The sequence below is a fragment of the Arachis hypogaea genome, chromosome 5 (assembly GCF_003086295.3).
Source record: "Arachis hypogaea cultivar Tifrunner chromosome 5, arahy.Tifrunner.gnm2.J5K5, whole genome shotgun sequence".
NCBI lineage: Eukaryota > Viridiplantae > Streptophyta > Magnoliopsida > Fabales > Fabaceae > Arachis > Arachis hypogaea.
The window spans coordinates 114,780,097-114,807,822 of NC_092040.1; the positions used below are offsets into that span (position 1 = coordinate 114,780,097).

General features: G+C 30.6%; 2 protein-coding genes and 1 pseudogene across 5 annotated transcripts; 1 reads left to right on the forward strand and 2 right to left on the reverse strand.

Annotated features, from left to right (window-relative positions):
* Positions 1 to 1,360: 1,360 nt before the first annotated feature.
* Positions 1,361 to 4,455, reverse strand: LOC112803014 (5-formyltetrahydrofolate cyclo-ligase-like protein COG0212). 2 transcript variants are annotated; one of them, XM_025846460.3, is made up of 6 exons: positions 3,863 to 4,455; positions 3,518 to 3,608; positions 3,011 to 3,237; positions 2,778 to 2,853; positions 2,127 to 2,252; positions 1,361 to 1,907 (listed from the first exon to the last, which is right to left on the reverse strand). In XM_025846460.3, exons 1-6 carry the CDS (start codon positions 4,247 to 4,249, stop codon positions 1,753 to 1,755), a joined length of 1,062 nt encoding a protein of 353 aa, XP_025702245.1. In that variant the 5' UTR covers positions 4,250 to 4,455; the 3' UTR covers positions 1,361 to 1,752. The 2 variants fall into 2 exon arrangements, with proteins under 2 accessions (XP_025702245.1, XP_025702247.1); XM_025846462.3 differs by having other exon boundaries at positions 1,361 to 1,926.
* Positions 4,456 to 6,112: 1,657 nt separating this feature from the next.
* On the reverse strand, positions 6,113 to 10,426 carry LOC112803016 (polypyrimidine tract-binding protein homolog 3). 3 transcript variants are annotated; one of them, XM_025846463.3, is made up of 15 exons: positions 10,231 to 10,426; positions 9,751 to 9,817; positions 9,353 to 9,424; positions 9,182 to 9,258; positions 8,929 to 9,007; positions 8,480 to 8,603; positions 8,139 to 8,203; positions 7,990 to 8,039; positions 7,853 to 7,894; positions 7,693 to 7,744; positions 7,524 to 7,581; positions 7,395 to 7,411; positions 6,999 to 7,106; positions 6,752 to 6,895; positions 6,113 to 6,675 (listed from the first exon to the last, which is right to left on the reverse strand). In XM_025846463.3, exons 2-15 carry the CDS (start codon positions 9,805 to 9,807, stop codon positions 6,286 to 6,288), a joined length of 1,335 nt encoding a protein of 444 aa, XP_025702248.1. In that variant the 5' UTR covers positions 9,808 to 9,817; positions 10,231 to 10,426; the 3' UTR covers positions 6,113 to 6,285. The 3 variants fall into 3 exon arrangements, with proteins under 3 accessions (XP_025702248.1, XP_025702249.1, XP_072092577.1); XM_025846464.3 differs by having other exon boundaries at positions 7,533 to 7,581; positions 10,231 to 10,424; XM_072236476.1 differs by lacking the exon at positions 10,231 to 10,426 and adding an exon at positions 10,103 to 10,126.
* An 11,492-nt stretch (positions 10,427 to 21,918) lies between these two features.
* On the forward strand, positions 21,919 to 25,524 carry LOC112803020 (SPX domain-containing membrane protein At4g22990-like; annotated as a pseudogene).
* The last annotated feature ends 2,202 nt before the right edge of the window (positions 25,525 to 27,726 follow it).

The window sequence follows — 27,726 nt, forward strand, 5'->3', positions numbered from 1 at the left end:
CTACTGGGCTAAGAGTATTGAGCTAGTGGCTAAAAGTGTTGGCTAATATAAATTAAAATTGCTGGTCCTTGAGACTTTCTCATTCAAAAATATGAGTGTTTCACATCAGACTATTGTTACTTCTAACAAATGAAAGATGATATCTGAAAAGGACTTGAAGAAGGACCCTCAAGCTTTTGAACTCACAATGTGAAAACATTTAAATGATTCTCAAGCTCACATGCACACTACATTTGACTACAGCAATAAGAATTTAGAAATCAGATTCCTTGAAAATAAACTAGACAATACTTCGGAGTGGACGTCGGAGGAGAAAAAAGTCATCATGTTGAAAGAAGTTCCTGTCATTATCAAATCTTGACGATGGTTGAACCCACCACATGTCTATTTGGACCCCCCCCCCCTCCCCAAAAAAAAAAAACCAAAAGAAGCTAGCAACAAAAAAAAAGCAATTAAAATGAAGGGAAAAGCAACATTTGAAAAAAGCAAAATAGAAAATGGAATATAACATACCTTTCACAGGGGAGAAAGGAACCAAGGAAGAATAGAATTTAATGCATAACTGCCCTCATTTGCGTTCTTGACAAAGCCGCATTCTTCACCAACTGTTCTTGTCCCCCCAACTGAAGTTGGGACAGAAATAAATCATGAATTTTTGGCTGCTCTAATTTAAGTCTAAAGCATTCACACTAACCAAATTATTATGATAACCACTATTTCAAGGATAGATTTAGAAAGCTCACTTCTTGAAAACAAAGGCTCAGTTATATATCTCATAGCACGCATATAAAGCACAATGAAAAGAAAAACGAAAGAGACAAATAACAAGACAGAAGTAACCAATTAGATGAGATAATAGATACATGATCATGTCTAGGTTACCATTAAAAACTAATAACCACAAATATTAGTTCAAGACATATTAAAGAAGAGAAATAGATGAATCTTTAAGAGGTAAAAAGAAAAAAAGAATCCTTGTAAAAGAACTGCTATTAGTTATTAGACTGATAACATGACTAAGTATAAAAAAAATTGGTCTGAAAGCTACATATCCAACAAAGAAGCATAGTGAACATCATTAACCATGTTACTGTCATATGACATTGACAAGTGACAACTAACTCTTGAGCAGAAAAGGGAATTTGCATTTAGCGTCTTGTTCTAAGAAAAAGTCAGTACAAAATTTCTTTAATTCCCCCTGAATAAAATACAGCAGAGTTTGCCTTTGCTTTAAAAACATATTAACTCCCACAAACTTAGGTTCTAAATGAGCAGTTCGCTGGTACCATATCATCCCTATGCTACAAACGCAGATACATGCATCAAATATTGCATTTTATATAACAGTAAGATCTGAGTATGGATGGAAACAATATAAACAAAATAATATATATCATCATACAAAACACCAAAAGGCGTACAAGTCATCATATCATAAACTAAATATGACAGTTGGGGAATTTCAATATTAAGCTAGAAAGAAGAGGAGAAAGTGGTGTTTTGACTTTTGAGTTACCACCTATGAAATAAAAATACAAAGAGGTTTCATATTTGTGATCCCTCTTGCACGTTAATAAGCAACATTTACTAGTAGTTCTTTCTCCCCAAACATCATCAATGATAGAAAACAATAATTTCAGAATAATGTATTGAACATTTCTTTTTCTTTTCTTTTTTTTCCCCCCTTTATTTATATATAACTTATTGAAAAAATTTCTTATATACATATCCATCAAAAACTCACAATCCCAGTTAACCCCGTTGCCCTCTTCGTGCAGTAGGGGGCAATTTCTCTGAAGGGCCAGTAGGAAGCTTTTGTCCAGTCTCTCTTTCAATCCTCTTCTTGAGCTCTCTTAGTATACGGATTTGTCCCAACTTCTCAGGAGACAATTTATCCCAATAAATTCCTGTAGTGAACATTTTAGTCTGTCTCTTTGAGAAAACGAAAAATTTAAGTTATGCATCCAATAGATAGGAGGAGAAAAAGAAAAAAAGAAAAACTACGTTGTTCAAGGTTGAACACTAGTACAGATATTACATGTTTTCAATGGCATTACAATGATTAAAAACAAGGCACGGTTAGCAAAATGACAATACTAAATCTGGATGGCACTGTTCTAACCAACCTTGAGGCTTTGGAATAGATGTGTTCGTGAAGATGACTTGGGTTGGTGTGCAAATGATATCCACCGGCACATCATGGATTAACAGCTTTTCAACTGGAATATCATCCACTAATTGGCAATCATGCACTGCAAGGGTAGTTATCACTGATGTTATATCCAAGTATACATTATATTTTAACAAAGAGAAATTGTAATCCATAAGTCTTAAGACATCAAGAATAAACTGGTAATGCATACCACTAGACATTATGATATCATTATCGTAGAACTGAAAAGATTGCATCATAGGGTGAATATAATCTACTTAGCAGTTCAGTGTTTGTGCAATCAAATGACTTCACTAATCAAAGGTGCTTCACCTTCCTTAATGTAACTTCCTCAAAACAATAGGATATCATAGAGGTTAGACAACTATTTAAAAAAATACAAATAATATGCAATTATGTAAATTAGCTCTTATAAAGTAGAGAAATGTTTCCTTTTGTAAAAACAAAAATTTGAGGTTTTACAAACAAGTTTTTGTCATATTCATGCTTGAATCATGAATATGAGCTAAGGATATACATTAATTTACTCTTGTCCTCAATTCGTTTTAGTTTCACAAAATCATATTATGGCAAAGGAAAGTTGAGTAGTAAGAATCAAAATTACCAGAGGTGACAACTGGGGTTGAATCATCAATAGCTCCCATATACCGCAGCATACCATATTCAAGTTCTGCAAATCCCTGCACTTCATACCTTTCCCATTGGAATTCACAATCATATATGTTGCCAAGGAAATATACTTTACTTTTATAGCTCTAGCCTTTAATGGATAAGCAACCCAAATACATGGAAGAATAAACATGACATAATAAGAAAGTTAAAAGACATGAGCCGAACCTCTCCTTTCCCCAGTCGAGCACCTGTCTTTGGATCAACAGCAACGGATCCAATAACAATAACATCTACTTTTATCTTTTCATCTAACCCAATTGGCCGTCCGTGCTTGGCAACCCCAACAGAAGTGCAGGCTTCCTTGATGGTACCCGGAGGTAACATATTGGATTCAAGTATAGAGAAAAATCCTGTCCTTAAGCGTGGCTGAGGAGTTAACAACTTCTTTCCATCTGCAAGTGAAGATCCAATTTTAACTTTGAACTGCTCAATGTCCAACATGACAAGTTCTAAGCTGAGCCATTTTATGCAATCATGTATAGTTGAACATACAACTGATGATGCAAGCATCACACTTCCACTAACGATGACCCTATATAATTTTAAAATCCATTGTGCTTTATCACCATTTCTCAGCACCCTATAATATATACCAAGACATCTCAAGCTGTGAAATTAAGCAACAAAGTAAAGAAGACACCCATGAAGCAACTTCTTCTTATGGTATCAAACCTGAGAGAGTGAGAAACCTGACTTGTTTCTGAGGAGAATCTGGATTAACCTTGACACACTGCGCAGCTTGAAACACATCTAGCAACCTCATCTGTCAAAATTGACAATTCAGCTCAACTCATAAGAACACATTCAGTTCTCAATCACTCTAAACGGAAAGCACTTATGAAAAGTTTAGAAATTAACCACTACTTCACTTAACTACTCAAAAAAAATATAATTTTGGAACTATAAACTAAATGCCAAACAATTGTTATTATCACAATAGGATGATATAGAACACTAAAATTAACATAATTTACCTTACAACAACAAAGTATAAACGGAAAAGAGAAAACATTAAACCTTATCAGCAGCAGAGGAAGCGCCAACGAAATTGGGAATGCGGTGATGAACAGGCCTTGGATTCTGAGCAAAGTTGTGAGCTTCCATGGAATCCCAAATCCTCTTTCGGATGATCCATTTCCAAGCCTTGGGATCGTTGCTGTCAGAGATGGAAGCTTGGCCTTGTTGAGCCATGGCGGAGCGAGCTTCAGCGTCGAGGGCCAACCTCTCCGCCTCGAAAGCAGCTTCGTCCAAAGCGGCGCCGTTTGTGTTGGTGGCTTCCAGCTTCAACCACCGGCGACTGCGACGATTAAACCCTAAAATTGTGTTGCGGAGAGAGAGAGCGTTGGTGTTGGTGTTGTTGAGAATGAGGAAGGGATGCGATAAACGGAGTGCATGTAAATCCATGTTTGTAAGCTTCTTCACCTTACAGAGCTACACGTTACAAGTTACAACTTTCTATTCTTAGATTTTCATTTTTATCTTCTTTTTCTTTTTTGGTTTATTATATACTTTATTTATTTTATTATTGAATTGTGTTAGGCGAATATGTTTTAATTCTTTTTTTCAGTGGGTTAAAGTTTGAATTCTGAGTATATCAAAAAAAAAAAAAACTTATGTCACTATATTTTCTCAATGTGTACTCATTAATCAACATTATAACCAAATTGAATTGGTTAAGTGATTAGCTTATTCGCTATTTAAGTAACTGTTGAGAGATTCAAATTCCATTTGTGTATACAACTATACATCAAATAATTGTTGAGAGATTCAAATTCTATTTGTGTATACAACTATACATCATTAACATTAGTCCTTGGTTTGTTTGGCTATAAATACTTTGAGAAATAAAAAAAATCATTAAGCCCGGTCCGACCGGAAGATCCGGCCCGACCCCAAACACTTTAGAGGTTATTTTGGTGTGATTTTACCGGGTCTAGGGTTGGGTAAGGGTCTCAAAAATAGATCCGTTCATTATTTTGGGTCGGCTTTGCGCCATGTTTTGGGTCACCCGAAGTCGGCCCGGTAACCGAATCATCATACACAATTAATATTTTGTGTTATTAGTGATGGATGATGGCTATTCTTATGTGGAAGTTAAGTATTGTAAACATTAATATTTTGTGTTATTAGTTATTATAAGACTATAAGTTAATATTTTATGTTTAAAATGCATAAAATTTTAGACTAATGCATAATATTGTATTATTTATATTGATTTAAATATTTGGTGTTATTAGACAATATTAGTATTGATTAGGGTTATGCTTTAATTTTAAGAAGAGTTGGTTCTTGTTATATTTTTCTAAGTAAATTTTACCATGTCAAATAATGGTTGGAGTCTTGGAAATTTGGATATTTTCACATACTAGCTTATAAGAAGGTATCAAGGTAATGTAATGTTAACGGCTCGATTTTCACCCGGTATAATCGTGACTCGAAATTATATAGATTTCATCAGGTTTAGAGTCGGGTTCGAGTCTAATAAATATGTCCAGTATATATTTTGGGCCGGGTCTGAGTCACATCAAACCCGGTTTCACCCGGCCCATGCACACTCCTAGTGGCGAGATGTTCAAGTGTTTAATATCAAATATTGTAATAAGCTTGTTTTCATATAATCCTAAGTTGAAATGATAGTACATCCATTCCTATTGTATTTCATCATATTTGGAGTTCTTATGACCCAATTCACTTTCTTTTTCTTCTAGTTTTAACAATTATTCACATAATTTAAGATAAAAATGATGATTGAATACCCATTTTCGAAGATGACAAACCAACATCAAAAGTCAAAACTATTGAATTGCATGAAAAAAAGGAGCAAAGATACAGGGTCCAAGCAAAGATTCATTCCTAAATGCTGCTACGTTCTTCATTCTTTAAATGGAGGTTGAGACCTGAGGGTGAGGGAAGATCAGAATATCACACAGAACATAAGATGATATTTGAACATGATCTCAATCCATGTGCATCTAAGGAAGAAAGATGTGGCGGGAAAAGGTAGGAGGAGAAGGAGGAAGAGAGGAAAAGGTTTGTTTCTTTTTCAGTTGTTGGAGAAGGAAAATTGACATGGATTGAGAATACAAAAGGAAGAGGCCTACTTAACATAAATTAAGAACATGTACAACAATAATTTCATAAACATAAGGTAGTAGATTTGCCCCTCTCTATGTAATCACAAATCTATCCCCACTCCCATTATGTCAGAACCTAAAGATCTAGTATTAGAGGGAATGAAGATGAGAAGAGAAATGATTAAAAGTGAAATGAGAAGTGAGAACAGGTTTTATCTGTATATTAATAAGCAATTCAACCATTACAAGACAATGAAAGTGGCATCATCTGCATAAATATTATCCTTCCCAAGTTCAGAATCCTTGTCCCAAATAAGCTTAAGAACCGTAAGACGGTAGCGCTCGAGTCGGTAGCAAAAGTCTCGATCAAATGTTCTGCAGCTGAGAAAAGGAGATTCGAATCACCGAGCCAGAAAGTGGGCTTGCATGCTTGCAGACAAGGGCCTCGGTAGCCTGCTCCTCAGTTTCAAACTGAACAAGAGCCTGCTTTTTTCCATTCATCTCAAAGACCTTGCTGTTGACAATGGTTCCGTGCTCCTCCACAAGGCTTACAATGTCCTCTTCAGTGATGTCTTGTGGGAGGGTTGACAAATGGATCATCTTGGTTGGCGAGCAGCAATACCGGTAGTTTTTAGCAGCATTGCGATTGAACCGGTTGAGATTTGAATTCACATACTCGTGTGTTTCGGCACCTTGGGTTATATTCGGATGCTTCGAGAAGTTGACCTCCAATCGCTTCCCGAACAACATAGCTCCCTACATTGGAGAGATAGTATTAACCATAAAAATCACAAGTACCTCTAGTAAAGATATAAGCACCTAAGTAACAAACCTTGAGAAAATGTACTGCCAATTCGGCTTGGAAACCATCCCCCATTTGGATAAGCGCATGATCTGGTTTGTTCCTAAGAAGTTTGATTCTGACAATGTTCCCATAAATGGAGAACAAGTTGAACAGTTTATCTTCATCTATTCTCTGAAATAAACAGAGTTTGAGCCAACTTTAAATAAAAAAGGAGGAAAAGAGGAGAGAGAGAACTTTATAGCAGAACGCAGAAATTCCAGGACAACATGCTTACATCAGGATTGAGATTTGCAACAAGAATTGTACACCTGTCGTTTGTTCCGGTTATCCCAGGAGGCAAGCCTCCCCCAAAGGCAGCTGCAATTGCTGCAGCATTGGCCATCTATAAAATTAAAAACAAATTGGTAAAAACTCAAATTAATAATAGTTTCAAGATCAGAAAACTCAATCTCCAAAATCAGTTACGAATAATCCAGCAAGCCTGGTGTTTAGTACATTCACCAATGTTTCTTCAAATGCAAAAAATAAATAAAAAAAGGAGACATAAACCATTAGGCATTTCAAATGCTACTTTGCATGAAATGCCAAAAGGATAATGACTTCCTATATATTCAATAGTGCATCAAAATTAGCAAATAGTGACTTCGACTTGGCTTGAAAGGTACCCCACCTGTGAATATCCTCCAGCTGTGAAAAAAGAGAAAAAGAAAAGAAAAATTTTAGCGCATAATATTTAATAAAAACTAGCACATAATACAAACACGACAAACCAATCAAAGCAACTTAAAAGGTTTAGCACCTCCTCTACCTCCAGAACCTTGAACACCATACATGCTTCCTGCATCACCATATCCAGGCTATTTCGTAGAAGATGAAGGAAGAAAAATATATTAGAATGGGCTATCCAAAAGATCAACAAGAAATTTTGGTTGATAAATAGATAAAGAAAAGAGTCACGCAGAGCATACTTGTGAAGATCGGCCTTTCTGCTCTGTTGGAAGATTTGGGTTTGTGAAGTCCCTGCGGAACATTATTAAAAAACACAGAAACAATGAATACGAAATGTAAATAAAAGATATTGAAGTAGGAAAAATTAAATGTTAAAAAAGAAAGAACCAACAAAATCACCTTGATCGATCATTGTTGTAGTTCACTTGTAATTCATCAAGGCTGCAATTAACAATGAATTTAACATCCAAAAGTAGTAAGTTTTAGAACCCAGAAACCAATTAATGATGAAATTGCTTGAGATAAATTTAACCTACTTCGAGAACTGAATGTCCAGTTGACAGCAACCATCATATATGTTGCGTCCCTAGAATTTTTCAGAAATATAACCATAATATTAGCAAGCCAATATCAGAATTAACAAGCCAATTAATTAGTGCCTAGCTCCTAGTAAATTGTAAACAACCTGAAGTGTACTTCTAGCGGTAACAGCACTTTGACGTGATTGATACTGGATGAGAGCCTGAAAGCCTACACAGTTTTGCAAATACATGATGAAATTTACAGTAGAATACACAAAAATGCTAAAAATAAAAATAAATTTGCAGAAGCATAAAAAATTTGCTAATATTAATGAACAATCTTCCATCATTTTCCAATGACCTACAAAAAAGAACAACCAAAGTATTCATCTATTCCAAAATACCATTCCCTCATCCACCGAGTTAAAGCCCAAGGCAAAAGAAAAGAGTGGAAAAGCGAATAGGTAAAAGAAAGAAAGAGAGGGAGAATCCAAGAGAATCTAACCAGCTGACTTCTGAAATGTTACAATCTTTTCAACATATCCGTGGGGGGAAAACACTTGATGTAGCACATCCACTGTTATAGGATACAGCATGTGGTGAATTGTAACTAAGAGAATTCGATTTGGCTGTGCATCCAGCAGTTCCCAACAGCAGAGAGCATAGAGAAAGAAAGAGAGATAGAGAGAAAGGAGAATAAATAGAGAAGTACATTGAATACAGAAGAAGCCAACCAAAAAAAAAAAAAAAGAACGAGAAACTACAGAAGATACTAACTTAACAGAACCCACTTCAATGGAACTATATAAATAGTATAGAGGAAAGTCTCGCATTAAAAACTAAAAAATGTGACTGCCAAAATAAAAAAGAAGCTTACTGATGTTTCATATTTTACATAATCAACAAGCCCGGGCATATTTTATCATGTTTAAGAAAATATTATAAAATGCCAACCTCATCTTCACGTCCTTGATTTTGATCCATTGTAGTTAGTTCTTGATGTGAGGAAAACTGGACATAAACATTTCTCCCCCTGGAATGAAACAAAAAGACAATTAGATTATTACGGCAATATTCTAGAACTCAATGCGAACAAGGAGCACCCTTCCGAATCTCTAAACATGATGTCCAAGGTCAAGCTATCAAAATACCATTCAATGAAATACCATAAAGGATTTAAAAGAGATGTGACATAATATATTTATACCTAATGCTAGGCTGAACATTTGCATAAAATTGTAAAGCACTAATTGCGGACGGAACATCTTGCATTTGGAGAAGAGCCTACAAGGATGATAGATAGTGCGATATAACTAATTCAGCTGAAATTTCAAAAAGCAAGGAAAACACATGGTCTAATTTGAAGGCATAAAGAAACCTGATTTTTAGCACGCAACATAACAAGCTTTGTGATGACTCCAAAAGGCTGAAATAGCTGAAGTAAATCATTCTGCAATCAACAGAGTAACAATACAATATACATAAATCATTTGAGAGAAATTCAAAACACAGCTTAGAATGAAGTGACTATAATTAGAATCCACAGTTCCACATTAGAGCTAAAGAAAAAACTGTCACTATAAATAACAGAAAATGGAATGTAGAACTGAATCAACTGATTACAAGATGGTCTTAAGAAAAGTTACTTCCTTTCAGAAAAAAAGTGAATATCACAATATAGATATGATGATCATGTTACAAAACAATGGAATAATATACACCAAACAAAGTAGCAAGAGAGAGAGAGAGAGAGAGAGAGAGGGAGAAAGAATATACTTCAGATATCTCATGCCCCACATTTCGAACGTGAATGACCTTGGAAGGTTCAGCCATTGCAAATTACCTATAAAAACAATGAAAAAGGGAATATTTTTTGTTAACATTCTTCCCAATTTAAGGATAGCAACAAACCCCAAAAAGTTCTTTAGTAAAATTTGGGCATGCATTGAATTGAAATGCTAACTCTCTAACTCAACAAAGGTACAAAATATTCACCCATTACAATTTCTTTGCAAAACTCAATTGACAATATTCCAGATTCGAATTCCAAATTTTGTAGATCGCTTTAAAAAAAAAAAAAAAACCAGACTTTCTGTTGCTCAAGCGAATTAAACAGAAGACCAGACACCCAATTCAAGTCCTGAATCTAGGAAGCAAAAGGGCTTCTCCAATTTCCAACAAAGATCACAAAAAGTTCATCGAAATCGTAGCATGTCAGCTCAGAGTACAAATCGTTCAGAGAGAGAGAGAACTTGCCTGAAGAGAGTGAGTGAGAGGAGAGAGAAAGGAGAAGAGAGAGAGAGAGAGCGACGCACTAAGCTGTGAATTTCATGCCCTATTGCTTACGAACATAGACGTTCAGCTACGCAACTGGCTCAACAATGAGTTTTTTTTTTCTGGACAAAAAAATAAATTATTTCGGCTAAGAAAATATTTTAATTGGAGTAAAACTGTAAAATTTAATATTTTTCAGAAAAATATATGTGTATAAGGTTTTTCTGTATATATAATCTTTTTTAAGTTTTAAGTTATATATCTAAAAGATAATATATTTTTATAGTTTTTACTTATTTACTATAGTTTAGTCTTTTAAGTTATACATTTAATATAAAACACACAGCATTTTTAGGGTAAAATACTATTATAAGCCAATGCCATTTAGAATTGACGTATATAAGCCAAACTGAAAATCATTTCAGTAATGCGCCAGATGCTATATTTATATAATTCGAACCAGTATGGTTCGAACTGCATATGATAATAATTCGAACCTGAGCAGTTCGAATTACCAGTTGATTGTTCTTCATAAATCGAACCAGGTTGGTTCGAACTAAGAATGCACTTAATTCGAACAAGGTTAGTTCGAATTACACACAGCACGCGTTTCCAAATAATTCAAATTTGACTATTAAAAAATTAATAATTTATTTAAAAAAATTTATTAAAAAATTTATTAAAAAAATTAATAATTAAAAAATAAAAAAATATATATTTTATTTCATACATTAAAAAAAAGCTAACAAAATATTTAATTACGAGACTTCTTTAAAATATTTGTGATCTATCAATACTCTTTTGTCCAATTTTAATAGCTCATGAATATTTTTTAATAAATTTTTTAATAAATTTATTTAAATTATACTGCAAAAAATATTTTATCCTATGCAAAATAATTTAAAAATAATGGCTTAAAAATGTTAGGAGTACTATAAAAATTTGCAATGTTCTAATAACTTAGGTAAATACATGCATGTACTCAAATTTTAAATAAAATACTCTACATAGTTAATAATAATTTAAAAATGAAAGAAATTATTTTATTCTATACAAAAAATTAAAAAATATATTTTATGAGAATAAAATATATTTCATAACATCTTTTAAGCCATTTTTTTAAAAATGGCTTAAAAGATGTTATGAAATATTTTGTATTAGAATAAAATATATCTTTTAAGCCATTTTTATAATATCTTTTAAGCCATTTTTTAAAAAAATGGCTTAAAAATGGCTTAAAAAATGGCATAAAATTATTTTGTATTAGAATAAAATATATTTTTTTAAAAAATAGCTTAAAAGATGTTATGAAATATATTTTATTCTCCTAACATCTTTTAAGCCATTTTTTTAAAAAAATGGCTTAAAAATGACTTAAAAGATGTTATGAAATATTTTGTATTAGAATAAAATATATCTTTTAAGTCATTTTCATAAGATCTTTTAAAAAAATGGCTTAAAATATGTTATGAAATATATTTTATTCTTATAAAATATATTTTTTAATTGTTTTGTATGGAATAAAATAGTTTCTTTCATTTCTAAATTATTATTGACTATGTAGAGTATTTTATTTAAAATTTGAGTACATGCATGTATTTACCTAAGTTATTAGAACATTACAAATTACATTTTTAAGCCATTCTTTTTAAATTATTTTGCATAGGATAAAATATTTTTTGCAGTATAATTTAAATAAATTTATTAAAAAATTTATTAAAAAATATTCATGAGCTATTAAAAATGGACAAAAGAGTATTGATAGATCACAAATATTTTAAAGAAGTCTCGTAATTAAATATTTTGTTAGCTTTTTTTTAATGTATGAAATAAAAAATATATTTTTTTAATTTTTTAATTATTAATTTTTTTAATAAATTTTTTAATAAATTTTTTTTAATAAATTATTAATTTTTTAATAGTCAAATTTGAATTACTTGAAAACGCGTGCTGTGTGTAATTCGAACTAACCTTGTTCGAATTAGGTGCATTCTTAGTTCGAACCAACTTGGTTCGATTTATAAAGAACAATCAACTGGTAATTCGAACTGCCCAGGTTCGAATTACTATCACATGCAGTTCGAACCATACTGGTTCGAATTATATAAATATAGCATCTGGCGCATTACTGAAACGATTTTCAGTTTGGCTTATATACGTCAATTCTAAATGGCATTGGCTTATAATAGTTTTTTACCCGCATTTTTATATGTAACTCATTTTATTTATCATTTTTAGAAATTAGCGAAAGAGATAAACTCATATAAATAATAAATAATTAAATACATATCATATCATCTACTTCTGTTATATACGTGATTTATTTTTTATACATTGATGATAGAAAAAAATTACATTGACATCTAATTATTTAATGACATATTAAAAAAAGTCAATTTTATATTACTTATGAATTGATGTCTAAATTTTGTCTAACTTATTTTTTGTAGTAAGTTTTGATATCTTTAAAAATTATTTATTGTTATATCTTTTAAATTAAATATTATTTTTTAATTTTTTGTATTAAATAAATAATATCTTTTAAGCACCATAATATTTATCATTAAAAAATATGAAATTAATATTAATTGATACGATATATGACCCGGTGTTCAGTCATATAATCCCAAGGAAGGAAATAGAAAAGAGTCCATATAAATAGTCTTTGGGCCCCAAAAAAATGGTCCAATAGAAATCTAAATAGAACAAAAAAATGTTCGACCAAAGTAAAGAAAGCAAAATAAATAAACTAACTAAGATTAAAAAGGGAGAGGAGTCCTTCAGATAATTCAAAGTGTGCCAAAGTTTCTCAAAACACCCGAAACCCATTAACCCACCCAATCCCTTCGAGCCTAACGCCGTCCTCTTTCCTTTCAACCCTAATTTCCTCAACGAGCTGAAGGCTGAAGCCAAAAAGAACGCCTCCACTCCACCGTCCTTACCACTATCAGCACCGGCAGTGGCCACCAGCCGTTGCCACCATCGCCACTCGAAGCTTCTGTCGCGTCGTCGTCGTCGTCGTCGGGTGGTCCGTTTGAAGCTTCTGTCGCTGTCGTTATCGTTGGGTGGTCCGTTTGAAGGTCGGGTCGTAGCTTCTGTCGTTGGTCGCCTCTGTCCTGCCGAGCATCTCTCTGCCACTCTAGGCCGTCTCTGCTCTCTCTTTCTCGGTGAGTTTCTTAGTGTTTTAGTTTTTTTTAATCTGTTAATGATATGAATTGCCGGCTTGCTGGAGTTGCTGTAGAGTTCTTCACTTTTTCAATTAATATTTTTATTCTGTTAATTATATGAATTACTGGCTTGCTAGAGTTGTTGCAGAGTTCTTCATTTTTTCAATTAATATTTTTTATTCTGTTAATTCTGCTGCAGAATTGCTGTAATGCTGAATGCTGAATAGAATTTTGAAACTGTTTTTCAATTAATTATTCTAAATTGATATAATGTTGAATAGAAAACTTGTATGTTCAATTTTAGTTGAAAGCAAGTTTTTTAGTTCTGAAAATTGAACCGGACTGACCGGTTCAACCGAGTTAACCAGTCATGACAGTGGTTCAATCAGCCTGAAAAACCGTGCAGCAAAAAATCGATCAAATTAGCGGTTAACCGATGAACCGGCAAAATCGGTCGATTTTTTAGAGATCTTCCGGTTTGGACCCTCCCTTCCAAACGTCGCCGTTTTGACCTTTAAAAAAAAACCTAAAATTTTCTAATTTATACCCGACGCAGCCCAGTCCCCCGTCTCAGTGTCCCGCTCATCTCATCTCCTCTCTCAAAATTGAAAGAACAAAGAACGAAAGAAAAGATGCGAAGAACCCTAGCGGCGTAGCCCCCCACCCCCCACAGCCCCGCAGAACCACAGCCACCGCATCTCCTCAGCTCTGTTCGAGCGTTCTCTCTCTCTCTCTCTGTTTTCGCCGTTTGTCGCGCCGTCTCCTCTGTCGTCGCCGTCACTCTCCTTCCTCTTCGCCGCCGGTAAGCACTGTGTCCCCTTTCTCGTCTATGGCCCTGTGTCCCTTTACTCCAACTAATAATTGTGTTGCTGGTTTTACTGTGGAGTTTTGTTACTTATAATTGAGCTCCCTATGAATTATTTTTTATTTTGCTGATTTTAGTACTTCATATGTTATATTCGTCGGCTTCTGTCAACTTCGTCGTCTGGCCTTCTGCTCTCCTGCTGTTTTTGAGTTCTTGGATTTTTGTTTTTTTCAATTAATTTTTTATTCTGTGAGGAATTTAGGGCAGATTTGAGTTCATAACTTCAGATGCAGAGTTCTTGTTTTGAGTTCTTCTTTTCAAATTTTTTTTATTTTGTTAATTATACGGATTAATCATTTTGTAATTTTGAATTTTATCGAATATAAATTTGATAAAAGTTCAATTTGGGACTCTGGTTTTTTGAATTTTGTGATATTGAATTTTGGTGAATTAACTGTATGAAATGCTGAATTTAATTATATTGAATGTTATGAATTGATATAATCGTCTGTATTCTGAATTGTCATTCTGAATTTTGCTATAATTTAATCACTTCATTGCGGTATCATCTGAATTTATCAAGTTTGAATTTTATCTAATTTTGGTGCATTTTATGTGCTTGATTTTTGTTATATTGTGTTTGCGGTGGAACATTTTGTGTTTGTCATTTATGTACGTTTTGATTTTCTTTGGTTATAAACTTTGATATTTGAAAGTTTACGAGTTTTTAATGATAAATTATGGATCATTTAATGGGTAAAATTGTTAAATTGTTAAATTTTATTAGTTTAGAAATTATTTAATTTAAATATTTAAAATTATATATATTTTTTATAATTTTATTGTATATTTAAGTAAACCGGTTTAGCTATGATTTGACTTCGGTTGAATCATTGAACCAGTCACTTGACTGGTTTAATAACCTGTCCAGTTCTCGCAACCTTGATTCTGAGTTAATTTTATGGTTATTGGATTCAAAATGTTTGCTGTTGATGCAACCAGTGTCGATCACCCCATTCCTTTGTCTCCGGTTTGTCTACTTCACGGTTCGTCTACTTCGTCTCTGTCTACTTCACGGCTCCTCTGCTTCTCGTATGAGGATCCTCGGCATTCTGAGTGGATGTATGATTCTAGTCGAAAGCCCTAATCCATTAATCACAAAAGAAGCGCATCAGTACAAGAAAAGAAGGCTTATATGGATCCTGCAAGTGGCTCTCCATACTCGTTGTCGCTGCTTGCTTCTTCGATGGTAAGCTCTTCGACTCTAACCTGGGGCCTAATTAATTTTTAAGATTCTGAGTTGAATTTGTGTTCTGAGTTTGGAATTGGATTATTTATTTAATTTGTTGAATGTTGATTTTGAATTCAAATTAATTTGGATTTTGAGTTTGAAACTGGATTCAATTTAAATTTTTTTGCTGTGATATATATATGATAAATTCTAATATCCTTATGTAGTTGTGTTTGTGGTGGTTAGTGGTCACAGTAATTATATAATATTATTAAAATTCATATTATATTATTTTATATTTTAATAATATTTTTCAATAATATTTTTTAAAAATTACTATTAAATAATAAAAAAATATTATTTTAATTTTAACAATATTTTTTATTAGAATTACTATATATATATATATTTCCAAAAATAAATCATCAGTCTCATCATTTAAATTTATTCCCACTATAATACAACTTTCTGCCCTATGTATATGTGCATGCATGTATAGTATTTTAAAATTTGAAGCTCACAACTTATTGTATCATGTCTTTAATACATTAAATTTTTATATATATATATATATATATGAAAAATATTAAAAAATTATTAAAATTTATTATTTTTAGTTATTATTTAATTATTAATATTTAAAAATATGAGATAAAATATAAAATTAAATTATTAAATTAAAAAATTAAACTAAAAAATTAAATTAATATTTAAATAATAACTAAAAATAATAAATTTTGATGATCTTTTAATATTTTTTAAAGTATATATTATAAACGTGTTGCTATTAAAACATTTTTATTACTTGTAAAAATATATAAGCTTCTACTAAAGAATCACCGGTGATGATTGGTTTTATTATTTTTATGCCAAGTTATTTCACTTTAATTATTTCATAGCATTCCTAGATTTTTTATTGAATTAGAATAAATTCGATAGTGGATCACGATCGAAGAACTATTAACTAATAATAAATTTAATTTTTTTTAGTCGTCATGTGTACTCATACACGTACTCTCTCCTATAAATATTAAATAAAACTAACAAACTAAACTAACAAACTACGATACTATAAGACTGTATTATAATTTTATAGTAACCTTGAAGAGCTATATATTTAGGTCTAAATTATCTTACAAATTAAATAGGTTTTTTATTACATTGTAATTTATTGAATTGAATTCGAGCAATGTTAATGAGTATGAATTTGATAAAAAATTAAGAGATTTGAGAATGAATTTGATAAGAAATTAAAAGATATGAAAAAAGTACAAATTATATATAGAGACATTTATTTCTAGCAAACTAATTACTAGAACTAAATTGATTTGCATATAGCCTAAATGTTTACGTGTGGATTCTGCCTATGGTATAAATAGGGTTGGTAACTTGCACGTCTAGTTAAGGTCTCTATATGGTTATTTAATTTAATTTGATCTAAGATCAGATATAATAAATAATAAATAAGCTAAAAGCGAAGTTAACTTAATGGGGCGGACAATACCTTTCTTTTGGGGCAATTAAAAATGATTTTGTGATGCTAAAATCAAATTCCTAATGTATATATGTAGATTCGCATTTCACCTTAATTCATTTATTATATTTAAGTGAAATAATTTGCTCTAACTTTACTGAAAGAGAATCAAACCAATAATATGACTCTTAGTTTAATCTTCTTCTTGAAGAAAAAAAAAATCTATTACTCTACGCACTACAACATCATCACCTTTAATTTAGAAATAGAATAACAACTTTACAAAAATATCTTGGTAGTTGAATTTTTTTGGTAGTTGATAATAACCAAAAAAATTCAACTACCAAAAAAATTCAACTACCAAGATATTTTTGTAAAGTTGTTATTTTATTTCTAAATTAAAGGTGATGATGTTGTAGTGCGTAGAGTAATAGATTTTTTTTCTTCAAGAAGAAGATTAAACTAAGAGTCCTATTATTGGTTTGATTCTCTTTCAGTAAAGTTAGAGCCAATTATTTCACTTAAATATAATAAATGAATTAAGGTGAAATGCGAATCTACATATATACATTAGGAATTTGATTTTAGCATTACAAAATCATTTTTAATTGCCCCAAAAGAAAGGTATTGTCCGCCCCATTAAGTTAACTTCGCTTTTAGCTTATTTATTATTTATTATATCTGATTTTAGATCAAATTAAATTAAATAACCATATAGAGACCTTAACTAGACGTGCAAGTTACCAACCCTATTTATACCATAGGCAGAATCCACACGTAAACATTTAGGCTATATGCAAATCAATTTAGTTCTAGTAATTAGTTTGCTAGAAATAAATGTCTCTATATATAATTTGTACTTTTTTCATATCTTTTAATTTCTTATCAAATTCATTCTCAAATCTCTTAATTTTTTATCAAATTCATACTCATTAACATTGCTCGAATTCAATTCAATAAATTACAATGTAATAAAAAACCTATTTAATTTGTAAGATAATTTAGACCTAAATATATAGCTCTTCAAGGTTACTATAAAATTATAATACAGTCTTATAGTATCGTAGTTTGTTAGTTTTATTTAATATTTATAGGAGAGAGTACGTGTATGAGTACACATGACGACTAAAAAAAATTAAATTTATTATTAGTTAATAGTTCTTCGATCGTGATCCACTATCGAATTTATTCTAATTCAATAAAAAATCTAGGAATGCTATGAAATAATTAAAGTGAAATAACTTGGCATAAAAATAATAAAACCAATCATCACCGGTGATTCTTTAGTAGAAGCTTATATATTTTTACAAGTAATAAAAATGTTTTAATAGCAACACGTTTATAATATATACTTTAAAAAATATTAAAAGATCATCAAAATTTATTATTTTTAGTTATTATTTAAATATTAATTTAATTTTTTTAGTTTAATTTTTTAATTTAATAATTTAATTTTATATTTTATCTCATATTTTTAAATATTAATAATTAAATAATAACTAAAAATAATAAATTTTAATAATTTTTTAATATTTTTCATATATATATATATATATATATATATAAGAATTTAATGTATTAAAGACATGATACAATAAGTTGTGAGCTTCAAATTTTAAAATACTATACATGCATGCACATATACATAGGGCAGAAAGTTGTATTATAGTGGGAATAAATTTAAATGATGAGACTGATGATTTATTTTTGGAAATATATATATATATATAGTAATTCTAATAAAAAATATTGTTAAAATTAAAATAATATTTTTTTATTATTTAATAGTAATTTTTGAAAAATATTATTAAAATATAAAATAATATAATATTAATTTTAATAATATTATATAATTACTGTGACTACTAACCACCACAAACACAACTACATAAGGATACTAGAATTTATCATATATATATATCACATTTAAATTTTTTTGCTGTGTTTTTAGTTTATTTTGGATGTTAGAATCAGTTGTTGATTAATTGATTAGAATTCAAACTAAATATAATTATATGCTTTGACTTTTTTATATTCAACAGGCTTAGAAATTTATATGGTCTGGTTCACCGTTATATGATTTTTGGTTTAAGAATTTTCACTATTCAGAGTTTATGTGACATGGAAGTAATGTTCTTATGTTGATTAATTGTTTATTAGAAGTTATTGTTGAATATTTTTGTATGATTGAGTTTTTTCATTTTGTTTTAGTGTAACTATGATTCACGGAGAAACATCACGTTTAGTTTTGGACGAACCAACTGAAGTGAAATAATCTTAATTATAAGAATAATCGATTAAGAGGGTCATAATACAAAATACAAATTTTGTACGGTGATATCATATTTTCAGCTTTTGAAACAAAGGTAAAAGTCTATCATGCATTAAAGTATACAATTCTTTATAACAAAAAATTGTTGTTTTTTATCTACATGTAAACGAATAAATTAAAAATTGAAAACGACTTGCAAATTAAATTGTTTTGAATGGAACTAAAAAGAAATGATAACAAATTTAAGAATGTAATTTGACTAAACTTAAATGTGCTAGAAAAATAAACTGTATTAAAGTAAAGTGTAGAATTTAAAAAGAAAAAGAAATAAACAGTGAAAAAGAAATATGCTTTATCTATATAATTTAACTAAAATATTTTTCACTTGAGCTTTGTGTGACGTACCACCTCATATACAATACGAATATGGTATATAGTTTCGGAAATGCTCGTGGCACTAATCTGGTATAATAAAAATTACATAAAATAAAATTTAATTTAAAAAAAAGAAAATATAAAAAAATCAAAAATAAAAAATAACAAAATCTAACCTCATTGTTTTTTACTCCATGAATCAAAAAATTATAAAAAACCTAATTAAGAGCATATTATCCTTTGTATAACTTTGAAACTTAAAAACACTAATCAGAGTGTGTACTATGGTCGAACAACCAAACTTTGATTAGTGTGTTTCAAAATTATACAAAGAATAATGACATTGATTAGGTTTTTCAGACATTTTTGGGTCCACGGAGTAAAAAATAGTCAGTTTAGATTTTTTTATATTTTTTTAAAATTGAATTTTATTTTAATTATCTAATTTTTTTATTATAACAAATTAGAGTCGCGAACTCTTTTGAAGTTATATACAATATGTTCGAGAATCTTTTTTATGGATTCGTATTGTATTTGAGGTGGCAACTTCACACGAACCTCGGAGAAAAAATATTTTAGTTAAATTATATGGATAAAACATGTTTCTTTTTTCTTATTTTTTCTCTTTTTAAATTTTACAATTTATTTTAATATAGTTTATTTTTCCAGCACATCTAAGTTTAGTCCAATTACATTCCTAAATTTTTAATATTTCCTTTTAGTTACATTCAAAGTATATTAATTTGCAAGTTATTTTCAATCTTTAATTTATTCCTTTAAATGTAGATAAAAATTAATATTTTTTATAGTGATAAAGAATGATAGACTTTGATGCATGGTAAACTTACACCTTTATTTCAAAAGTTAAAAATCGGATGACACCGTCCAAAATTTGTATTGTGACCCTCCTAATTTGCCTAAGATTATTTCTATAAATCAGATTTTTTCACTACGGCTAGTTCGTCCAGAATTAAATGTGAAGTTTCAGAAGACTCAATCATACAAATATATTCAACAATAACTTCTAATAATCAATTAATTAAAATAAGAATATTACTTTCGTTTCACATACTAAATAGTGGAGATCCTTAAACTAAGATTCATATAATCGTGATCTAAAGCATATAAATTTCTAAATCTCTTGAATATAAAAGACCCAAAGCATATAATAATATTTAGTTTAAATTCTAATCAATTAATCAACAACTGATAATAACTTCTAGTCCAAAATAAACTAAAAACACACCAGCATTCAACAAACTTTAATGGATATGCGTAATTTTTACTCTTTAATAACATTTTTTATAAATTCTGCCCTTTATTTTAGTTAAATTCAAAGCAAGCGATTATGTTTCTGTCAAGTCTATTTACATTCAAAGCATTTTAATTTGCAAATCGTTTTTAATCTTTAATTTACTTGTTGATGTGTAAATAAAAAACAGTAAAAATTTCTTCTTAGTGATAAAGAATAGTAGACTTTGATACATAGTAAACTGTTGATAGCATAAGGGAATATGTTTTGCTCCTAGACATTAGACTTCGAACCAACCTAAAACCTTCCTGCAAATTTTTTTAATTTTAATTTGCAGAAGATCTGTTAAACAGCTGTATGTTAATTAGAATTGTATTTATACACAAAAAAAAATGGAGAAATAAGGTACTTGGGTTGTTATCAACCACTATATATAGCGATACCTGGACTACAGTATTAACACTTGTAATTTTCCATTGTTGTTTCATTGAGGACCACAATCACGAGGGTCTACTTTGTTTCAAGATTCTCGTTCAAGCCACATATATGTTGTGGTTGACGATGTCGTAGTACTTGCATCATGCGAACTATGTTTCTGCTGAAATTTGGTGCAAAGACGAGAAGCTTGCACTCCTCGACTTCAAGTCAGGTATTAAACAATCATATATAGATTATTGCAGTTAAGATGATATAGCTAGTTAGTAGACTATTTTTTTAATTATTGGAGCTGAATTCAAACATGTTCTATGAACTTTGGCTTTTGCAAGTGATTGATAGTTAATACTTGTTTACTTAAATCAAGTTGTTTCTCGTGAAGAACTTTTTTTTTTCCAAAAAAAAAAAATACACACACACACTAGTCTTTTGAGAGCTTTGTAATTGAATTAGCTTGTCCAAAATCGATTCCAATTAGTTAGATTCTATTGAATTATCGATATTTACGGTTTTATGACTTTTATCTCAAAGTTAAATATATGATGCATTCGTTGTGGTTAGTCTTGTTGCAATTTATAGTGTTGGATGAACCAAGCCAGACTCTTATAAAATTTGTAAGTTTCACTCTCATTGAATACAATGTCTTCTATTGCAGAGAAAGATGGTTGCCTTTGGAAAGAAGTTGGAAAGACAGATAAATTCAAGAATGGCGGTGGGGGTATGTATGACTCTGCCTATATGATACATTGGAAAGAAGTATGTATGTCCCTGCCTATAGTTGGAAAGAAGTTGAAAGGCAGATGGTTGAGGGTTAAGTTTTTTCAACTTGGATATCTGTTCTGCTCTATAATGATATTTTTGGGTTCATAAGTTTGATAATCTTGTTGCAGATATTATATAAACTACAAACTCATGAAGAAACGAGTAAGGCACTCTGCTCAGCAAATTCAACTCGGAACACAAGATTGACGCCATGTGCTCAAGGATTTCTCCAGAATGCCAGATAAACAGGTTTTTGTTGTTTTCAATTTTTATTACTGCCAATGGTCAACTTAGATTCTAGTTGCGAATGTGATGATTCTAGTTGTTTGTTAACATTGGTTTCAGTCACTCTCTAAATGTTACAAATCAGATTGAGAAGATTGTCCTTTTCCTTCTGGAACAAGGGTTTTTGGCAAGCAGGATATCGAAGCTTGGAGAGCAACATGATGCTATTCTGCAGGAACCTGAAATTCACAAAATGTCTGAACTGCGAGAAGCTTATAGAGAAGTGGGACAAGACCTACTAAAGCTTCTTTTCTTTGTTGAGATGAATGCTATTGGTTTGCGCAAGATATTGAAGAAGTTTGACAAGTGTTCAAGCATGTGGTAATATGTTTGATTCAAAATGAGTCTTCACTTGGACTGTCACATAAATAAATACAGAACTTTGTGAATGACCATTGACTGATGGATTTGAAATTTGTAGGGAATAGGAGCTGTTGTGGGATTATCTCGCAATCTTCATGAACTTCAGAACCGTCAAGGGAGCTATTTATCAATTTATGATCAACCTACCCTACCTCTGCAGGTTCCACATCTAATTTTCTTCAAACACTTACTTTGTTTTATCGTAGCTGGCTTCGGACCATCATAAGATTGGTGTTGATTATCATATTTCCTCGGTCATTTCATGCAGGATCCTGTAATTGATTCAATAAAAGCAGTGGTTGACAGGTTAACTAACTCAACAAACTTCCTTAACTTTTTGGGGCAACATGCTCTGATTATGCAAGAAGAGCTGCCAACCCCCACGGAGGAACCTGTTGATGATGAAAGATACCATTTCATGTCTCTTATCCTGAACTTGGCAAACACGTTTTTGTATATGGTCAATACATATATTATTGTCCCTACAGCAGATGACTACTCTATGAGCCTTGGGGATGCTCGAACAGTTTGTGGTATCGTAATTGGGGCAATGGCTGTTGCTCAGGTGTTCTCTTTGGTATATTTTAGTGCCTGCTCAAATAGATCTTACTTCCGACCTCTTGTCTTCAGTAGCATAACTCTCTTTCTTGGAAATACCTGTGTGCATTGGCATATGATGCTCGTTCGTTATGGAATCTCTTGATTGGTCATGTGTTCTGTGGGCAAGTAGTCTTCTATTCCCGAATTTTCGCATGCCATGATTTTGATGGTACTTGCAAATAATGTTGTCAGTGGCAGCGCCCTTGGCTTGGCTTGTGGTCCTGCATTAGCTGGCATATTGCAGACTGATTTTAAGATTTACAAGCTTACACTTAATCAAAATACGATTCCCGGTTGTGTTATGGGTGTTGCTTGGCTGATATATCTTATATCATTGTGGATCACGCGAATAATCATCAACCAAATGATGGTACTAACTGAACTTATACTGCACCAATTTGTTGCTGCTTGTTCAGAATGAATGAAAGTAGTCTTGCACATTTTTCTTTGCAAATATGGATTTTTCTCTCGTTTTGTTGAGCCTCAACATGTGAATATAACATGACACATTTTTCTCGTGTAGAGGTGAATGATGCACTTGAACAAGGCCTAAAACAGCCATTGCTGATTACTTCGGATGATAAGGGAGATGAAGAAGCTGATCAAGATTATGATGATAGTGAAGAAGCTTCAGAAGAATCTCGTCTACCAGCAACTTCGATTTGGTCTGCATACAGACTCCTTACGCCATCTGTAAGGATTTGTGCACAACTCACTGTCTCCCGCAGAGTATGGATTTTCTATCAAGTGCTGAGAATTTTGTTACATGTAGAAGTTTGAGAACACTGATAATGTTAAGATGGAAAAAACTAATTCATTCACCTGAGTGCTCTGAACTGAATATGATATTGCATTGCTTATTTCATTCAATTTGCACTTTCTCCTGTTTTTTGTAGTAAATTCCAAGGGCAAATGATCATTTAGATAAAATATTGGAAAATCAGACATTTAACCTACCGAATTTGTTTGACATTTTCTGGTTCAGTTATTGATATATTTTATGCTTAAATATGTAATGGAGATTTTACTATCGGAATCTAGTGTCATCACAACATACTACTTTAACTGGTCAACAAGCAGAGCTGCACTTTTTCTCGCTTGCCTCGGATTGACTGTTCTTCCTGTAAACGTTGTTGTTGGAAGCTATATAAGCAACATGTTTGAGGACAGGTATTGATAATTTATGCTCTAGTTAGATTAAGAAAGATGCATGTAAGTTGATAGTAACACATATTTCTTCTTCATGCTGAACAAAAGTGAAGGGAATTGTAACCATCTTATATACTAGATTGAGATCCTCACTTACTCCATCTTTTGTGAGATCATTCAGAACCATGATATTGTTCAAATATTCTCCTCTTGCATCTAAGTGATTGGATTCGAATTTTATTTATCTGTTTCAGGCAAATTCTGTTGGTATCGGAAATTATGGTTTGCATCGGTGTCCTCTTTAGCTTCCATTTGATTATTCCATACTCCGTGCCACAATACATATGTTCGGTTCGGGCCTCCTTTTGTTTGTTTCGGCAGAACTGCTTGAAGGTAAGATAATAAGATCTGATATTTTGCTGCACTATTTATGATTGTCGAAAGTCGACAAAATTATATTTCTTCTTACCCCATGCTGATGTGGGATGCTTGTGTACTAGGCTATCCTTTATGATGCACATGGAGTATGTCAAATAATTCATGTGTTTAGACATAATTTGTATCAAGATACATTTACATTTCGGATGCACCAGTTTTCTCAATGCAACAATTATTATTGGCTGGAGGGAGTAATAGTTATCTTAATGTATTGGTTTAATTTAGTATTAAAACACGCTTGATGCTTGATGCTTGATTTAAGCTGGTGTAAATTGTTTTTAGTTTTTGTTTCTCCTGACAATTACATAATTGTCTTACTATCATTTGTTGCAGGTGTCAACTTGTCACTGCTTTCGCGAGTTATGTCCTCGAGGTGGAACCTACGATGGAGGGCTCTTGTAAACCGAGGCTGGAACAATTGCGAGAATCATAGCGGACGCAACCATCACCCTGGCTGGTTACTTGGGTCACATTAATCTCCTTAATGTCACACTGCTTCCTTCACTCTTCATTTCCATAGCCTCCATCTTAGCAACATGCTATACCTACAATTCATTATATTCATGAGTTTCTCTCAGGCTGAGATGGTAAGAGTATAATGCTCTTCAGCATGACCTCACTTATTATCTGTCATTCTTTGTCTCCATTCCATAATTTTGATCAGTTAAGTGATTGTGGCTTCATAAAGTAGTAGTAGTAGCTAATCCTTCGTTGCGTGTAGGGTGGCAAAATGTGAATTATTGGCCGAATAGATTCCTTAATTGTCATTAATTTTGTGATAATTAACTTGGTTTAATTTTCTTAGATGTTTTAAATTAAATATGTTGCGCAATGGTGTGCCTTTTTTAACAAATTTAGTTTATTAGACTAAACTAACATCTTTATTGCATTCGACTAATTTTCACTGAATTAAGAAAGTTCATTTATGTATGTATATATGTTTATACATCTTTTATACATTCACTAATTTTTTTTTTATCTCATCTATAAAATAAATGATGAGAGATTACACTTTATCCTCCAAAGTGAAATTTAAAATTCAAAAGATTGTTTAAAACAACATTGGTGTGGAATTTAGGGACACATGATTTGGTAATCCAAAGTCATATGGAGTTTTAGTATTCCCTAACTAAAAAAGAAAAAAAAAAGTTCGTATATGAAGTTTAAATACTTTGTAAATAAGAAGAGAGAGAAAAAAGCATTAAAATTCTGTTTGGGTTAAAAAATTTTTATTTTATTATTTTAATTTTAATTTAATTTATTTTTTAATTGATATTAAATTATTATAAAATTACAAAAAAATAAAGATTTAAAAAGCTAAAAAATATTCTTTTGGGATTAATTTAAAAGATTAAAATATCTTTCAACATTAAGTTTATTTAATTTGAGTTAAAAATTTAATTTAATTACAAAAAAGTAAATCAAGTTTGTAGTTAATTTTTCAAGGATAAAAATTTCCTTTTAAATCAAATCTATTTTGTGTAAGCATATATTTATAAAACGACATTAGAAAATTTGTATATAAATAAAATAGAATAAAATACAAATTTTGTTAATTATATTTAATTATAAATTTAATATAATTTTATAAATTTATTTAAATTATATTATTTTGTTAATTTTATTTTTTTATAGCACAAAAAGATAAAAAGAAATAAAGAATGAAAGAAAAAAAAAGAAAGAGAAAGGTAAAAAGAAATAAAGAATGAAAGAAAAAAAGAAAGAGAAAAAAAGGAGTGAATTTTTTAATTTTGGTAAAAAAAATTATTTTAATTGTAATAAAAAAATATCTAATTGACACATGTTGGTTTGTTAAATTAATAATATAAAATATAAGTTACATATAGAGTTGAAAGGATAAAGAGAAATAGAGAATGAGAGAAAGGTAAATAAAAAAATAGAAGGGAGTTTATTAATTTTGAAGAATAATATTTTATTTCAATTTTAATGAGAGTGTCATGTGATACATTTTGATTGTTAAATTGGTAATATAATAATATAATTATATTTTAATTTTAATTTTAATTATAATAAAAGAATGTCATGTTGCACATTTTAATTATCAAATTTATAATTAATTATTGATAATGATATACAAGAGAGGTAGAATTAGTGAAAAATGAGAGAGATTAAGAAAAGGTGAGAGAGGAGATGAAAACTTTTTAATTTCAAAGAGAAATATTTTATTTCAATGAAAGAGTGATATGTGACACATTTTGATTGTAAAATTAGTAATATATAATAGATCTTTTGAATTTTTCGAACAATTGATTGAAATTTTAAGACTTTTAATTTTTTTAAAAAAATATAAGTAATAATAAATATGAATGTTCAAAACTAAATAGAATTGACTACGAAAATGAAAAAAATTAAATTATTACACGGGATTTGCATACAATCTTCTATAACCGAAACTCTAGCCTACGTCTCCCTTCTATTTCCTAGCCTTCTACATAACAAATAAATAAGGACAATTTTATGATGTTGGCAGTGTAAATCACAATGTGATATTGATGGTAGGTGTCACACAATAAGAATGTATATTCGTAAGATGACAGAATTGAGTGTTGTTTATTTATCCGTTATGATGAAGGATCATGATTTTTGTTTGAACTTAGTGTCCATATTTATTTAAGGAATTGTGTAATAAAAAATAATTAGGCTCTAGAAAAAGTATGGTTATTGTGCCATTTTTTTGTCTGGTAGAGATAGATCATATTGTATTAAAATAATGGTAATTAGATCTCATTGAAAGATAGAATAATATTAAAATATATTGTGTCAAAAATACGTCAAGAAAAAAAATGACCATTTAAAAAAAAAAGAAAAAGAAAAAAACCATTTTCAATTATTGATTTAGGATCATCAGT